The sequence below is a fragment of the Filicampus tigris genome, chromosome 18, assembly GCF_054856515.1.
Source record: "Filicampus tigris isolate MCC_2025a chromosome 18, RoL_Ftig_1.0, whole genome shotgun sequence".
Lineage (NCBI taxonomy): Eukaryota > Metazoa > Chordata > Actinopteri > Syngnathiformes > Syngnathidae > Filicampus > Filicampus tigris.
In genome coordinates this window covers 65,001-82,438 of record NC_141234.1, presented here as the reverse complement: position 1 = coordinate 82,438, position 17,438 = coordinate 65,001, and the positions used below count along the sequence as shown (strand labels likewise).

The window sequence follows — 17,438 nt, the reverse complement described above, 5'->3', positions numbered from 1 at the left end:
GTTTCTGCCATGTCCCTATCTGCAAAGTTCTCCAGTTGACCTTTCAAGTGAGCCCAGCCGGGGAATGCTGCCGCTGCTGCTGCTGCTGCTGCTGTTTTCTGGCTGAGTGAATTCCAAACAAATTTCGTGCGCTCACACGTCCGGCGTTCGATAAGCACGAGCGATAGGAAAGCTGTGAGGGTGAAGGGAAGCGGAGAAAAAGGGAATGCGCACGGCCGAGGCCGCGGATTTCGCAGGTAGGCGGCGAAGCGGCGCCGCGGTGGAGGACAAGTTGCTTGGGGGGGCGGCGTTGGGGGTCACGGGGGAGTGGTTATCCCTGCCGCCTGCCTGTATATAGAGAACACGCAAGTGCAGCTCCGCACATCCTCTTCGACACGCACGCACGCACAAAGACAGAGGTTTCTTCATTCCTTTTGCTTTCGGATTAAAAAGAAAGAAATTGGATTTCGGCAATAAGGTAAAGGAACAAGCGCAAAATGTGTACTCTATAGACGTGTGTGTGTGTGTTGCACTGATGAACTTTTGTTTGGTGATCATCATCCTGTTCTGTGAGAAACGCCTTCAAAAGGCCAGGCGGAGCTCTCCCGCGACATAAAATGCATCAAAAGGGGTTTTTTTCTTGCTTAGGTTTTGGCTAAAGTGCTTTGAAGTTTGCTGTCTGAATTGCGTGCTGGAGCAAACAGAAACAAATAGTTGAATGAATAAATGGAGAAATGATGCCAATGATCACAAGAAGTCTGCCCTTCAGTGGCCTCTAATGTCAAATTTTCCATCAACTTAACATTTGATGATTAGTTACGCTCAATTCCTAGTCTATTGTAATAGCCCAGCAGGTGTTTGTTTGTTTTTTCCCCTCCAAGAGGTGGCCGAGTCTACTGCGTGTGTGCAGCTGCTCTTTGTACTTGACAAGAATACAATCGAAACCTCACCTGCGCTAAGTATGCTCTGCTCGAGGTAGCACATCGACCGCACTTGATGCCTTTTCCACTTACTTGTCATTTATTTTCAACAAGACTCCATGTAATCGCGTCTGACTCATCGTGCGCCCCCCCCCCCCCCCCCCCCCCCCGTACACTGCGACTCAAAGTCCATGCGTCGGGGTCGGAGGTAACGCATGTAAAGCCGCCATAAAAGCTCATCGCTCGAAATGCGACGATGAATACTTTGTACGGGACAAGTCAGCTGGATTGTGTGTAGCCAAAGCAGTCAGCGGCGTCTTACTGCATATCGCAATGACGTTGACTCATTTACGACATGACCTCATGCCACCTAACATTTGTTCTGGCAGCATGTGGAGGCCAAACTGGATATTTAGTTGCCACCATTTCTTTTTACTTTTGGCTTTTCAATCGATTTGCTATGATAAGAGTTTCTGATGTTGTTTTTTGCCCCCACCATGGCAGTGTGACCCGAACGCCTCGGCAGGTCTTTTATTGCTCCGCTGCTGCTGCTGCTGCTGCTGCTGCTGCTGCAACAGAACATTTGTGTAAAGAAAGAGTGGCCCTGCCCGTCCCATAATACCATACGTGTGCGTGCGTGCGCGCGCGCGTGCAACAAAAGGCGCAGTCATGCAGAAAACAGCATGGCAGAGATCTTTTGCGGAGCTTCACTTCACTCGGGGAGCTCCCATTGTGTCCTATGATATGATTGGATAATTAATGGTTCTATTTGTGTAAGCAGCAGGTCAAAAGCTCAAAGCAATGTCACATTTTTGGCGGGTGGAGTGGAGGGGGCGGGTAGATCGTCATGGGAACAAACTGTACACGGGAAATGAAGACTTAGCTCAATGTTCCCGATACTTTCACATCAATGACACCTCAATGTTGGACATGTTGGAGTCGTCCGGCCGTTTGTTAGCCACACATACCTTTGCGTCGCATCATAAAGTGATATGTGATCGGCAGGCGCCCTCTAGTGGTATGTGAATGAATTGCCAGCTAGTTCGGTTGTATTGAGAATGATTTCACGACGCTAATTGTGTTAGCCCCTCAATGGCATTTTGCCATTGTTTGTTAGCATTGAGCTAATCCAACTTGCGCGTTGGCTTTTATATGCGCAAAGTGTAACGCTTGTCAAGTAAGCGACGGCTGAATCCAAACGCAGCGTACACAACGCATGCTAAATAAGGACATTGACGAGGCAGAAAAATGCGGGAAATGCCTCATTCCCTGGGAAGCGGCCTTTCTCCGTGACCCTCCCCCATGACGCGCGGCCTTCCGTTTGGAGAACTTTTCCATCAGCTCCGGCTAACCGGAGCGTCGCATTTAGCCAGTGTTTGTCTTGGCAGCTTCATTTAATTCCATCTTTTCCCTCTGCCGCTCGCAGGCTCATCATGAAGCTCCTGGCGTTGGGCGCGCTGCTCCTAGTGGCGGCAGAGGGAAGTGCGGAGAGGAGCCGGTGGAGGAGGAGCAAGAGGGAGCTGGCCGCCCCGCTGCACACGGGCGGCATCCGCGACCCGCTGGGCTCGTACTGCCAGCGGCGAGGCGGCTGCTGCCCGGGCCGCGACGACCTGTGCACCGTGCCCTACTTGGACACCATCTGCTACTGCGACCTCTTCTGCAACCGCACCGTGTCCGACTGCTGCCCCGACTTCTGGGGGCACTGTCTGGGCGTGGAGCCCCCGTTCATTGGTATGTATGGGGCGGGGGGCGGCTGGGGCGGCTGGGGCGGCGGGGGCGGCTGGGGCGGCGGGGGCGGCTGGGGCGGCGGGGGCGGCTGGGGCGGCGGGGGCGGCTGGGGCGGCGGGGGCGGCCGGGGCCGCCGGGGCACCGGTGTCCGATTGATTGATTTCTTTTTGTTTTGATTGAAATTCATCTTTTCAATGAATTCCCACAATTATTCTTACATTTGAATTCATTTGTCCTTTTGTTTTCACGTTTTCATTTTTGGACAAATAGTTTTACTAGTTTTGGTTTGAATCGAAATTGGAACATTCGACGCTAAAGTACTGTAAACCAAATATTTGTCTTTTTTTTTTTTTACACCGTTATGATCTGTATTGTCTTCAATCAATACTTAATATTTGAATACCAATGTTCAATACTCATCATATGTACATCCATTTGCATGTATAAAGGTCATTTGTTTCAATTGCATTCATCTCATTTGAAATGACTTCATGCAAATATTCTTTACTTGAAAGTCCTTGACACAACAGCCTGCTCACTTTCAGTGACTTTTCAGGTTGATGTTCTTCTCTCAGACGCGTTATCACTTCTCAAAGGCGTCCCGCAGGGGTCCGTACACGGTCCAACGCTTTTCAAACTTTACACGGCCAATACGACCCATGCTCTCCAGAATTTGCACTCGCACATGTGTACTGTATATGTTTGTATCTGGATTGAGTATGTTTGCTTTTCTTTTGCTCCAGTTTTTGTATGCTTCATTCTTTGGTTGTTTTCATTTACTTTTGCCCCTCCAACTCGGGCTTCCGGCTTAAACATGCTGTTCTCTCAGTCAGAAAAAAGAAAAAGGAGGGCGTGGCTTTTTGAAATGTATTTTTTCTTTTTTTCCCTCCCTCAGAGCTTTCTTAAAGGCGAGGCCTAAAAAATGTGCTCTGAACAGCAGAAGTCCACCTGACAACAGAAGGCTCCTTATGGAGTCACGGCGGGAAGGTGGGAGGTCGGGACAAAGAATGCTGACCATGTAGGGGGGGGGGGGGGCGGGGAGCAGACAGGCCACGGGGTTGCACGACAGGAGCTGTAAGAAAAGCTCCTTCCGCTTCCCTGCCATCCTAGTCGATCATTTTCTAACACTCGTGCCTGGAAAATTCCCAGAATGCTCTTGATGAATCCGTGTCAGAGTCGCACCTAATGTGCAGCTAATGACGTAAGCGGCTGACTTCGCTTGCCTCAGTGGAATTCTCCCCCCCCCCCCGATCACAAACACGGAGGGGGCCTCACTGCGAAATTCCCTCGCACCTGACGAGGAAACCTGCGCACCTCGTAAATTCCCTGCCGGCTCATTCCCAGAATTCCACCAGGGAATTGCTCTTTTTTTTTTTCAAGCTCAAATTTCAAGCGGAATCAGCAACATTCCCCAGGAAAGAATGAATGTCACAAACATTCCAATGGGAGATTAGGAGGACTACTTTGTAAGCAGGATTTCAAGGGTTACTTGTGCTACTCCACCGTCTCCACTTTGCTGCAGAGCTCTGACTTCTTCCTGCCCACATTCTCCTCTGAGATCAAACTGCTCTTCTCACCATGGCTCCAAGCTGTTGAGGATGCCCGACTAGAAGCTGTGGACTCCGCAGTCTCTGATTTGCTGCAGTACTTTGGATTCCTGTTGCCCACAGTCTCCTCTTGCCTCCTTATTGAGGTTCCCAAAAGACCTTCAAGCTCTGGTCATTCTGCTCACTGCCGGACTATGCTCCACAGTCTCCGCTCTGTTATCTCGCTGCCCTCATTCTCCTCCTGGAAAAAAAATGGTTTCCTTTCCCGTCCCCTGCATTTGGAGAAGTCCGTACGGCAGACCTAACCGATCGATGCAATGAATATGTGCTGTTACGAGTCTGACGCGGTTTTAGTCGGACACAAAGAGAATTATAGCAAAAAGAGCACATTTAGAATCCGTTTTTGGAATGTGGAATCAGTTGATTGCGAGAGCGAGTAAGAAGTTGACAAGGTCCTCAATGGGAAGCGGAAGAGAAGCGAACAGCACATTCCTGCGCTGGATTACCGGCGCTCAGCGCTCCTTAACCTTCCGCGCTGCCTTAAAAACAACACAAAACACATTGCACCGTTGTGATAGCAAATAGTAGCCGTTTGTGTCCTCAGAGGCCTTCTTCAGATTGTGAATTGTGTCTCTCCTTTTAGGCTCCTGCGAAAGAAACGCGATCAAGTTCCTCTCAGGGCAAACCTACAAGGACAACTGCAACTTGTGGTATGTGCAAAAACAAAACGTAGCCGTCACTCATTTCAACATAAGCGTCACGTTATCTGCTTCAAAAGTCACCGCCGTACGCCGTCGCGAGCCGTACGCCGTCGCGGGCCGTACGCCGTCGCGGGCCGTACGCCGTCGCGGGCCGTACGCCGTCGCGGGCCGTACGCCGTCGCGAGCCGTACGCCGTCGCGAGCCGTACGCCGTCGCGGGCCGTACGGCGTCGCAGGCCGTACGCCGTCGCGAGCCGTACGCCGTCGCGAGCCGTACGCCGTCGCGGGCCGTACGCCGTCGCAGGCCGTACGCCGTCGCGAGCCGTACGCCGTCGCGAGCCGTACGCCGTCGCGAGCCGTACGCCGTCGCAGGCCGTACGCCGTCGCGAGCCGTACGCCGTCGGCGCGATCGGCTCCCGGCTTTGCCGCTTATCGAGGCGGCTTGGGGGAATTGGGACAGGAAAGCTCCAGAGACGTAAGAATAGACGTTGACGGCAGACGAGCAAACGCACACGCCGGATGCTGAAAATAGCCAGAAAACGCCACGTATGTTCTCCAACCACAAAGACGCCTCGTTGGTGTCAGCGCTCTCGACAGCTCCCACTCGCTCTCCCGATCCTTCCTTTCCCAAAGGCGCATCCTCCCGCCCCGCCTGATTCAGGACAGGCGGGCGGGCGGAAGACTTGGCTTCCGCTGCTCCCTCCTCGTTAGCGGCTGTTGAGTGAGCCCCCGCAAGTGCCTATCGGGGCCTTCCTGCCTCGGATTTCTTCAAACCTCTTTTTTCCCGTTTATTTGGGGCATTTACGATTCCGCCCCGTGAACTCCGACTAGCAACAAGTGAGATGCCGGGAACAAAAATTCACGTCAATCACCTGCACACGTGAGCTAGCTTACAATGTCCCAGCTAGCTACTGTATGTTTGATCTCAGATTGGGAAGTTGTCGCCATCTTGTTTTTTTTTTGAAATAATGAATGCAGTTAAGCGAAAGCCATTAATCGTCCTAGTTCTTTTTATTCTGACAGCCTTGACGGGCATATTCCAGGTTTTCCATTGACTTGTGAACTCTGCCTAGCAACAAGGCAAAAATGCCTCTTTAGCATTGAAATGTGCATGTTGTTTTTGTTTGCTTCGCTTTGTAGCACCTGCGGCACCACAGGACGCTGGGAGTGTGAACAGAACGCCTGTCTGGTGGACGGCAACATGATCCAGGCTGTCAACGGAGGGAATTATGGGTAGGACAGAAACACACGTAAACGGGAGGAGTGTGGTACAAGAGTGCTTCCCGACCACTGTGGGCAATTTGACCCGGGACGAGGTCGTCACTCTTTCACGATGTGATACTTTTTGTGCCATTTTTTGGGGGGTGGTGTCGTGTGAGATGTATTTTTTTTTTTTGGAATGTAAAATATGTCATGGCTCAATGAAGGTTGCTTAACACTGCGGCGTCGCATACAGTGGTGGTGTCGTAATAAAGTGGTTCTTCTAACCAGGTGGAGGGCCGCTAACTACACTCAGTTGTACGGCATGACGCTGGACGAGGGCATCCGCTACCGACTGGGCACGCGCAGACCCTCCAAAACCATCATGAACATGAACGAGATCCAGGTGGGCGGGAATCTCCAGAGCGTGCGTATGCACGTCGCGTCGCGGAGCGGAACCTTTTCGTTTTGTCTTGAGAACAGGCGACAGAGATCAAAAGGTCCCATGCGCTCATCGTGCGGGCCAGTCGGAATGCATTGCGTGCCCTCTGGCCCGCTGCGTTACGTAAGACCCCGGGCAAAACATGGAAGGCATGGTCTGCTACTTTGCTCCAACGCGGCCCCCTTATACCTCGCGCGGCATTCCATTCCAGCTCCTTGCGCTCGCAAATCAACACAATGCCTCCGCCTCCGCCCGCTTTTGGGGTTGTGTGCGCGTGTCGCTACCTGCACTTGTGTCGCGATCAAAGACCATTTGTCAAGGACCGCTCGACCCAAGTCACGCGCTAATGTTACCACTTCGCATTAGCATTTTGGTTCATGGGCTAACAAGAGCGTCGTTTTATGAATAACACGAGCAGAACTTAGTCGAAGGTGTGCCTGCTACGTTTGGATGAAATGACACGACATGACGCAGACGACGGCAATGGAGTTGAAGTCTCCCATTGTTAGAATGCAGTCTGCTGATTAGATTTTTTGTTTTCCAATTTCCACGCAAACAGACAGCTTTTAAACCTGACGTTAGGGGCCCAAATGAGCATTTGAGTTCATGAGCTCAAAGCGTACCATTATTTTACAATGAAATCAAGTGCATCAAAATGTCGTGATTTTGAACAGATTCCAAATGAGTGGATGTGGATGACCGCGTAGCTTTTAGGCTTTATGTTAATGCCTTGGAATTCGCCTTTTTGGCAAATGAACCAACAACAGCGTAACACCATTTTACACTTAATCATTGTATATTGCTTCCTTCCAGCAGTCGGACATTTCTTTTGGACAGGATTCAAACGGCTACGGTGTTTGTTTTTTATCTCTAGCGTTGGTAGCATGATGTCAGCATACGGTTTAATGAGCTAAAAACATCACAATTTTATCCGAGCACAAGAAAAATGGTTTGATTTTTACGAGACTTGCTAATCTCGGAGCAGACAAAGGCACGCGTGCCTGCTGGGCTTTGACTGACGCGCAGCTCAGGCATCGGGTTGAACCCATGATTGATTCTCGAGTGGATGAAGAGGACTCTTCTCTCTCTCTGTCTCAGATGAATATGGACCCTGAAGGCGACGTCCTGCCCGCCAGTTTCAACTCGGCTGACAAGTGGCCAGGCAAGATCCACGAACCTCTGGACCAGGGCAACTGTGCCGCCTCCTGGGCCTTCTCAACAGCGGGTAGGCTGCACCGAGACGGACGGACGGACGGACGGACGGACGGACGGACGGACACTCCCTTGGCTTTCCTCCGACAAGAGGCAGAGACCTCAAAAGATGTTCTCTTGATTTTCCCTTTAGCCGTGGCATCAGACCGCATCTCCATCCAGTCCATGGGTCACATGACTCCTCAGCTGTCGCCGCAGAACCTCATTTCCTGCGACACCAGGAACCAGGGCGGCTGCGCCGGGGGCCGCGTTGACGGAGCCTGGTGGTATCTCCGTCGCAGAGGGTGAGTACCGAGCCACACCCCTCAAAATTGAGGGGTGTGTCATTTGAATCCTTCCAAAACCTTAAAGGGAAAAAAAATTGCTTAATCCCTAAAGTAACTGAATGTTTGTGTTATTGCGTTACCCTAAATGCTAACGTTACGTTAGTCATTGCATTGCCTGGAAAAATTGGTCGTCAAAATAACGGCACTTTGTTGTTGGCCGGCTTGCCAAAACGCTAACGAAGCGTAGCAAGCTAAGTTAACGAGGCGCTTGTATGGACCTCGTACAACAGGTCAATTCCCTGAAATATTGTACGCTGATGACCTTTTTTTTTTCTTTCAATTTCAGGGTGGTGACAGAAGACTGCTACCCATACAGCCCCCCGCTGCCCGCGGCGGCCCAGGCGGCCCGCTGCATGATGCAGAGCCGCTCGGTGGGCCGCGGAAAGCGGCAGGCCACGCAGCGCTGCCCCAACGCGCACCACGACCAGCACAACGACATCTACCAGTCCACGCCGCCCTACAGGCTCTCGGCCAACGTAAGCGCGGCGCCGCGTCAGATCCGTCATATGTGCAATCGTGCGCAAAAGCGGCGCTCGGCTTCCTTCTTCGGGCAAAGCGTCACCTTCTGTTGGCTGACATTGACCTGGCGACCCTAAACGACAGCTGAGGCCTCCTTCAGTCGTCCGAGCCCGCCTGTGAAGTCGATAAGTCGGCCATTAAGGGCCCGGGGGGCAAGGATCGATCTTGTTTTTCGACTTTGACTGCACTCCGGGGATGTAACCATCTCTCCGTTTATGTTGTGCCTTGTAGGAAAAGGAGATTATGAAGGAGATTATGGATAATGGCCCCGTTCAAGGTAAGGTCATAGATTTTCATTTATTTCACTTTGTGGCCATTAGGAGACTTTAAAAAAAACACAATCGTTGCTATTCATGCGGCAGTCGTGTTTGGCAAGTTTGATTTACGATTTCAAGTCGGAACATTAAAGAAGAAGTCAACCCAAACATCTTTTTTTCAAGAATATGTTCCCAGCAGGCCCACTCGTTGAAACAAGGCATTCTGATTCATATTGCGTTTGTAAATAAGAGTTAATTCCCCCGTTTTTAGCTTGTATCTCCTGGGGCAGCCATTTTGTCACCTCTGTCCACTGAAAATGACATCAAAGTTGCTCAGGTAACGACCAATCGCGGCTCGCTTGTTCTCTCAAGCTGAGCCACGATTGGTCGTTGTCTGAGCCCCGAGCATCTGCGATGTCATTTTCAGTCGACAGAACTGACAAAATGGCCGCCCCCTTGCTGCTTTCCCGTGTTCGCTTGGAACTCTGTCTGTAGGCTAATGGTCAATGAACATTTCTTGTTATATTCAGGACCTGAACCATTTGGTGATTCATGTGGTAAAAAAAAATGACGCAAATGAATCCAAAAGTGCACTTGATTTTTTTTTTTGGGAGCGCATGATGTCATCGTGTCTGACCTGCCGCTGGAGGGTTTTTGTAGTCCGGCTTTGACCCCGGTCAGCTTCCGTAGCTGTGCCCGCCTCACAGTCTGGTGCCCATCTGGAACGCTGTCAAGTTTTTCCTTGAATAGGCCAGGCACGTGTGCGTGTGTGCGTGTGTGCGTGTGTGTGCGTGCGTGCGTGCATGCATGCGTGTGTGCGTGTGTGCGTGTGTGTGCGTGCGTGCGTGCATGCATGCGTGCGTGCGTGCGTGCGTGCGTCTTTCGCTTCTTGTCTGATTGTTCAGAAGGCCAGGAAGAGGCAAGTTTCCTGTGAATTCCGAAAACAAAGTCATGTGCGCTGTGTGTGTGCGTTTAATTGCCTATTGTCTGTGTCCCCTTTTTCATGATTTGTAAGGCGGAGGGAGGCCTCGCTGTCTTAGCATTCCCAAAAGAGGGCATTTCTGGGGAAATGATTAGTTTGGGCCGAGCTTGAAAGTCACACTCGTGGAACAGGTGTGCAAAATGCGCCCTGGAATGATGTGGGAAAAGTGGGGTTTTTTTTGCCCTTGTTTCTGGAAAATGATCCACATTGCAGTCGAATGAAAGTCGCATCATTCAAGGCGCGCAACCCACGCACAAACACATGCTGGCGTACTGATCAATCATTTCTTTGTTTTTAATGGGCCCGCAGCCATCATGGAGGTGCACGAGGACTTCTTTGTGTACAAGGGCGGCATCTACAAGCACACCGACGTCAGCTTCAGCAAGCCGCCGCACTACCGCAAGCACGGCACGCACTCGGTCAGGATCACGGGGTACGTAAGCGCAGCTCTGCCGCCCTCGTCGCGACACGCTGGAAACATGAAGCCGGGTTCAAGACACAACTCGGCTCCTCCGCCGCCACCCCCGTCCGGCCCCCGTCTCCCCACCCCGCCCCCGGCCCCCGCCTCCCCCACCCCCCCCTTATCTCGTAAGTGTGCAGACCGCAAATATGCAGACGTCTGACACACCTGGCTTACCTGACTCGCGTCTCCGTCATCGCCGGGCGGCCCGACGTCTGCCGCTCATGAATGCCCCCCCCCCCCCGCCATCACAAACCAAAACACATCCGATAACTTTGAGACTATCTCCAGACAATCAGTCGCTTTGGGGCTCTTTTTCGATGGAATGTGTGCGACTTGTAAAATGTTTCCTTCATCCGTCTGGTGTCAATGACATGTTACTTGGCCAAATGAGGAAAATGAGTGGCTTCTCACCAATGGCTCCTTTTAATTAACTCAAAGAAATGTCGGAGAAAAATGTGAAAAAATGAAAATGCATTATCAGGTGCTCAAGCGCATGGCAAAGCAACAGGTGGTGCGAAAACCCTCCACCATCAGGCCGCCTTAGCCAGTCAGAAGCCGGAAGAAAGTCGTTGCGCAAAAAAAAAAAAAAAAAAAAAAGTCAAAGGATACAGTTTTGCGGGACTCATCCATGTGGCTTTCAAGCTCTTGCTGTCTCAATTTTCAATGAAAAGTTTTTTTGTCCGTGTGTGTGTGTGTGCGAGAAAAAGTTTGAGGAAAACAGCAATTTTCCAAAAGTTATTCATCAACTAGAATGCAAAGGAATGTTTTAAAAATAGCTGTGCTTGAGCACACCGGAAAAAAGGATTTGGTGAATTTACTCCATTTTATTTCGTCAATTATTTGGCTCCAGATTCATTTTTCAAGTTGACAAATCATTTGGATCCAGCGACATTTTTCTCCTTCCAAATGGACGTTTCATTCAAAGACGATGAACCTTCAGACCATGTCAGGATTAGTGTGTCTACGCTAAAAGACGAAGAAGCGCGGAAGGGCGCGGCGACGGGGACGCGGCAGAGAGCCCGGAGGGTCGTTTGGGGGCACCCGAGCCGCCCGGCCCGCGGGCGTCCCGGTGTTTTGGTAGCGGTACGCGGCCCTTTAAGCCGGCAGCCTGGGAAAGTTTGCGCAACCGCCATTGAGCTCCACTGTGGTGGAAAGGCCATTGTCTGGGCTGCTGATCCCCAGCGCATCGGACACAAGAACGGGGGATCAGTACGCCCGCACAAGAGGTCAGCGGCGGGCCGGGGCGGCTTTTCCCAAGCGAGCTGATTTGGGCTCGGATTGCGCCTCGCGGCGGTGGCTCCATTCCGTGTGGTTTGGGCCGCGCTATAGAAAAAGACGACGACGACGACGACGACGACGACGACGACGACTTTTTCAAGACACGCCTCGGTCACAAACTGTGAGGAATAGTCCGTTTTTGGGTGACATTTCTGGATAAACCAAATGCAATCTTTCCAGCTGTACTTAATTTGACTTTTTGTTGAAGTGCGCGGATGAGTCCATCCATTTTCGTTTGCTGCCATTTAGTCCAGCGCCGCCCTCTGCTGTCGGCGGACGTCAAAGGGCCCTCGGGTTCGCATTGCCAATGTCAAGGCTCCCGTTCTAGGTTTTGGGGAAACCCTGCACAGGTTCTGAAGCGTCCCAATCCCACAGTCTGCCAGCGTGTGTTGTTTGTGCAGCCGCTGGCAACATTGTCCATGAAACGCTGCGACATTGTCCATGAAACGCTGCGACATTGTCCATGAAACGCTGCGACATTGTCCATGAAACGCTGGGACATTGTCCATGAAACGCTGCGACATTGTCTATGAAACGCTGCGACATTGTCGATGAAACGCTGCGACATTGTCCATGAAACGCTGCGACATTGTCCATGAAACGCTGGGACATTGTCCATGAAACGCTGCGACATTGTCCATGAAACGCTGCGACATTGTCCATGAAACGCTGCGACATTGTCAATGAATCGGTCCTGACTGACAGCCGACGATGTCCCAATGGCTCGCTCGTTTCCCCCAATTCCTTTCCCTCCTCTTTTAAGATAAAACGCCGTTGGCTAGCAGGCGTCTCTCAGGAGGAAAGCAGAAAGTTCCGGATTGCAAAAAAACAGGATGGGAATTGGCTCAGGGAGGGGAGGGCGAGTGTTTTGTCCAAGTTGGCAGTGGCCAGACACCATGGGAATCATGATGGAGCCTCGCCAAGATGTCCTCAGTGCACAAACATTGGCAACCACGACGGACGGGTGAGGAAGGGCTTTTTTGGGTTTAGTTTAGTTTGTTTTTTTGTGTTTTGGGGATCAAGGCGGCCTGGGCTTCCTCGCAACCTGTCCTCTACTTCCTGTTATAAATCTTCAGGAGAGGCAAAAGGGCTCTTCTATGTATTTTGAAGATCAGATTGATTTCAGAGAGTTGGCTATAAATACTCCTTTTTCCAGGATGTTGTTGACCCGCACTTCCTATTGAGCTGAGTAACGCTGATCATTTTGAAATTCCATGAACTCTTTGGCACGCCTTACGTTTTGTCTCTCTCGGACTTGACTTCCTGTTTCAGTTCAGCCTTCTAACCGTACCGTCACTGGTGAGCAAATTGGGTCGACAAGGCCATCGTGAGTGGCCCTCCCAAAAAAGCAGTCTCCAAAAGCCATGCAAAGAAACAGGACGTCAGACATTTGGGTTGGATGGATGGGGCCTCTTTTGGATCACTTTGGCAATTTTCATTGGTCCTGCCAAAGCCAAAGTGTCTGAGGAAGTCTGCCATTGCAGATTTACATTTTTTTTTTTTTATCTACATTTTAGGGTAGATTTGGCCATTGGTTCTTCGGCAGATTTTGTCAAGTAGCTACCTAATTAGTCAACAACTGGTACAAGGTACTTGTGGTAATCAACCAAGTAGAAAAAGAGAGAAAATTGTGAGGTCCATTTGCATCTCTGAATTCTGCAAGTCGCGTCACAATTCCGAGACGATAACCGTCTTCTCCGCTTTCTTCAGGTGGGGCGAACAGTGGGACAATAGTGGCACTCCCAGGAAGTACTGGGTAAGACCAAGCGCTTCCCGTCATCTTCAACCACATGACATGGCGTATCCTCAACATTTTTTTTTTTCTTCTCAAAGATTGCCGCCAACTCCTGGGGCAAGAACTGGGGCGAGGACGGCTACTTCCGCATCGCCCGCGGCCACAACGAGTGCGAGATCGAGACCTTCGTGATCGGCGTGTGGGGCAGGGTCACCATGGAGGACATGCGCGAGCAGCGCCGGCGGCGGCGCCGCCGCCACCTTTAGAGCCCGCACGGCAACCGCAGCAGGAGCCTCAGAACTTCACCCAGCGCAGCCCCCACAACCACCGGCGCCAGCAGGTGCTCCACCACATGTAAGCTCCTTTTCGTTGGCTGGGCGGGCGTCTGAAGAAGCGCGCCAGGCCCCTCAGGTACTGTTCCGGAGAGCGCATTGCCCAGAATTCCTCAGCTTCAGATCAAGAGAAACGCGTGTGGGAAGGGAGGAGATGAAAGACAGACCCTTTGTAGTTGTGCTTTTTAAAAAAAAAAAAAAAAGAAAATTTCTAACCACTAAGAGACGTCGACGGAGCGGCTTTGGGAGGAGAGGAAATCGGGGAGGCGCAAATCCCAAAAAACAAGCGACAGAGACACGCCCAGACCTTCCCTGGAATCTAGTCCCCAAGTCAGAGTATTGACGTTTAGGACAATGCGTTTCCGAGTACAAGCTGCAGGCGGTGGACTTTCACAATTTTGCCCTCCGGAAAAAACACGTGTTGCGTGGGCCAAAATGCCTCCAAGGGAAAGCATTGATACAAGTGAGTCTTGTTCTTATATTCGGATTATTATTCTGACAAACTCGGGCAAAGCAGTCTTAACGCGCTATGATGCTATGCCCGTGTCGCCGTGTTGTGCTAAGATTTGATTTGCTACCGTCTACTGTATATGGCAATTATCTATAGTGGACGTCACACGCTCAACACTCGTGGCTTATTTTTATACTTTGATTGTGTCGGGTGCTTCTGGAGAGCGGCGAAGAAAAATGCAACTTCCCCAGCAGTAATAGAACAAATGGCAACAAGGATATTTTTTCGAAGCAACTCATGAAACCTTTCCAAACAGACTTCATGACGTTAGATCATCAGATCAGACACCCGCCTGCCAAATAGTGATCCATTTGATTCGGTTAAGACCGAGTGACTATTTGCTGGGAGAGTCCACCTCCCCCAAGCAGGGATTTCCAGCTCTCACTTGAAAGTGAGGTACGCTGTGATTATCACCGGCCTTCAATTAGGCGCCACTTCAAACGCCGTAATCCTGCCTCATGATCTTTCGCGCCGTCGCTTCTTCCTTCAGACTTCAAAGACAAAAACGAATGGACTGGCGAGGTGCTGCGCGGCGTGCCCGCCGTCCTCCATCTTGTTGTCGTCCTGATGGCCGGACGGTGACCCGCTTATCTCAACGTCAACCAAAGAATGCCAACAACCACGCCACAATGTTCTGTGCGTGTGTGCGTGCGTGCGTGCGTGAGTGCGCGTGTGTGTATGTGTGTGAACGCCACAGTCACTCGTGTGTGTCGACATTTATTTATAAGTAAATTAAGCTACACCGTACGTTATTCCTCTCATATCTGTGCAATGTTACGCTATCGGCCGTACGATGCGCACTACATGTAATGTGAGCGTCCTCTTGTGCCGCACAATAAAGTCTTTCCACCACCTTCCCGCCTCCATTGCAGTGTTTCTGTTGGGGGGGGGGGGGGGGGGGGACAGTAACATTAGCTCCAGAGTCTCCACTGTGCTGTATGGGCCCCATTTGTTTCTGTCCACAAACTTCTCTTAAATTTAGTCGCGTCACTCTCAACATTTGAGGATAGGTGACGAGTAATTATGAAAATACTATCCTTGCCTCCACGGTCTGCAGTTTGTTGCGTCGCACTGTTTTCCCTTTGTCCGCATTCTCCTGTTGGATAAAAATGTTGGTCAAGCTATTTTATCGTAATAACATTTGAGAATACACTGCTAGAAATGACCACAAATAATCCTCATGTTAGCTCCACAGTCTGTAATTTACTACAGCACTATTTTCTCACTGCCCACAGTCTCCTCATGGGTAAAATGTTTTGCCTGAGGATAAATATTTGACGATACTCGACTAAAATGATCAATACATTGGCTCCACAACATCCACTTTGCAGCATCTCTCCATTTCTCCCTGCCCACAATCGCCTTCGGGATAAAATGTGTCACTAATTATTCGAGCAGATTCGTTTGAGTGACATTTGATTATACGCGGCTGGAAAGGAGGAAAATTACAACGATGGCTCCAGTTTCCACTTTGGTGCAGTGCTTCTTTTTCTGACGCCCGCAGTCTCCTCTTGGATAAAATGAGTGGTCACGCTGATTGATCATGCTAACATTGGTCATACACAGCTATAAATGAACAAAATACTAACATAAGCTTCAAAGTGTCTACTTTTTTGTAGCGCTCTGTTTTCATGCTGCCCACAGTCTCCGTTTGGATCAAATCTGTCACTCATTGGTGGGGCAAATTTGTGACTGCGACGTTAGATAGACACATAGCTTGAAGGACAAAAATTCCAGTATTGGCTCCATAGTCTCATATTTGCTGCATTACTCTATTTTCCCACTGCCCGAAATCTCTTCTAGGATAAAATATGTCATTGTGTGTCCCTACACTCCGCATCATTCAGCAATAAAAGCTTATCTGGTGGTAGCAGCCGCACAGCAAGTCCAAGTAGGGAAAGTTGGGTTTCGTTGTTTACATTTCTCTCATTGTTTGCGCGTCAGCCGGGCGGACAAAGCAGCCGTTACCTCAGCGGCGAGTGCCACGCTCCCGCCCGCCCTCGCTCGGATGAGGAAAGCGGGACAATCAGTGCGGACCCCACCCTGGCACAAACAACAGAAACATGTGCAAGAGGTTTACAGACAGTATCAAAAGAGAGTATTTCACTTGCTGCCAATTGAAAATATCCTCACATATGATATCATCGTATACTATGTGGACTAATGTTCGTATATTGCAGACAGACTCCCATAGGAAGCCTTCCTTGAAGGAAAGTTGGGGTTTTTTCCCCATTCAACTGCCACAGTTAGGAAAAATAAGATGCTAAATAACTCATCAAATCAAAAATATTTGTAGCCGTGAACACTGACACGTATAATGTAATAAAAATATTTTTTTTATCTTTAATTATTTTCAAATAGTATTTAATTTCAAATAATAACATTTCATTAAGTCCGCTGATAGTGTAGTGGTACACACGCCTGAGTTGTGTGCGGGCAGCGTGGGATCGATTCCCGCTCAGTGACAGTGTCTATGTGTGCCCTGCGACTGGCTGGCGACCAGTTCGGGGTGTCGTCTGCCTTCGCCCATTGACGGCTGGGATAGGCTCCAGCAACTCCCCGCGACCCTGTATAGGATAAGCGGTTTGGAAGATGACATGACATGACATGACATGACATTTCATTTAATTGAACATCTAACCCCTCTCTGTACCACAAAACCTGTCCAGTGCTGGCATCTTGTGGTCATTTGTAGTACACTGGCAGAAAAAAACGACATGATAGTAGTACAATGCATTACAGAGAGAACTACTATGTATATATTACTTTCTATGGATATAAACGATGCCTATTATTTCGATTAAAAATGTAAATCAGAAAAATAACCTCTCTCCTGTCAAAGGCAGTAGGATATATTTTAAGAGAGAGCGGGGATGTTCTAGAAAAAACAGACCTCCGCAAGTGCATGCATGGATTTGCGGCGCCAGTATCCCCCCCCCCCCCCCCACACACACACACAAAAAATAAAAAAAAAACATGAGGACGGGGGTATGTGTGCTCTTTTTTGGTGGGAGAGTTGTTTGTTTTTAAATGGTGTGCTCTGGTCAACGCAATGTGCTGAAGGCCACACTTTCCTTTCAGCCAGAGCATTGTTAGCATTGTGTAGCATGTGTGCGACAGGCAACACAATGGAGAATGACAATAGTGATCGATATCAAAATTAATTTACAGTTTTGCAATGCGAACGTTAGTCTCCATGTTACTTTGCTTTCTCACTGCCCGCAGTCTCCCCTGGGATGAAAATATGTAGTTGCTCATGGGTGGAGCGGATTTAATATTCTAATATTTGAAGATACACTGCTTTAAA

The 17,438-nt window shown here is 50.0% G+C and overlaps 1 protein-coding gene across 2 annotated transcripts; it reads left to right on the top strand.

Moving 5' to 3' along the window:
- Nucleotides 1–296: 296 nt before the first annotated feature.
- On the top strand, nucleotides 297–14,985 carry tinagl1 (tubulointerstitial nephritis antigen-like 1). Of its 2 annotated transcripts, none has more exons than XM_086014946.1 (12): nucleotides 297–457; nucleotides 2,326–2,630; nucleotides 4,818–4,884; nucleotides 6,015–6,107; nucleotides 6,366–6,480; nucleotides 7,615–7,741; nucleotides 7,862–8,012; nucleotides 8,341–8,530; nucleotides 8,805–8,850; nucleotides 10,122–10,245; nucleotides 13,264–13,309; nucleotides 13,387–14,985. In XM_086014946.1, the coding sequence occupies exons 2-12, from the start codon at nucleotides 2,333–2,335 to the stop codon at nucleotides 13,552–13,554; spliced, it is 1,425 nt and encodes a 474-aa protein (XP_085871072.1). In that variant the 5' UTR covers nucleotides 297–457; nucleotides 2,326–2,332; the 3' UTR covers nucleotides 13,555–14,985. The 2 variants fall into 2 exon arrangements, with proteins under 2 accessions (XP_085871072.1, XP_085871073.1); XM_086014947.1 differs by lacking the exon at nucleotides 297–457 and adding an exon at nucleotides 1,789–1,917.
- The last annotated feature ends 2,453 nt before the right edge of the window (nucleotides 14,986–17,438 follow it).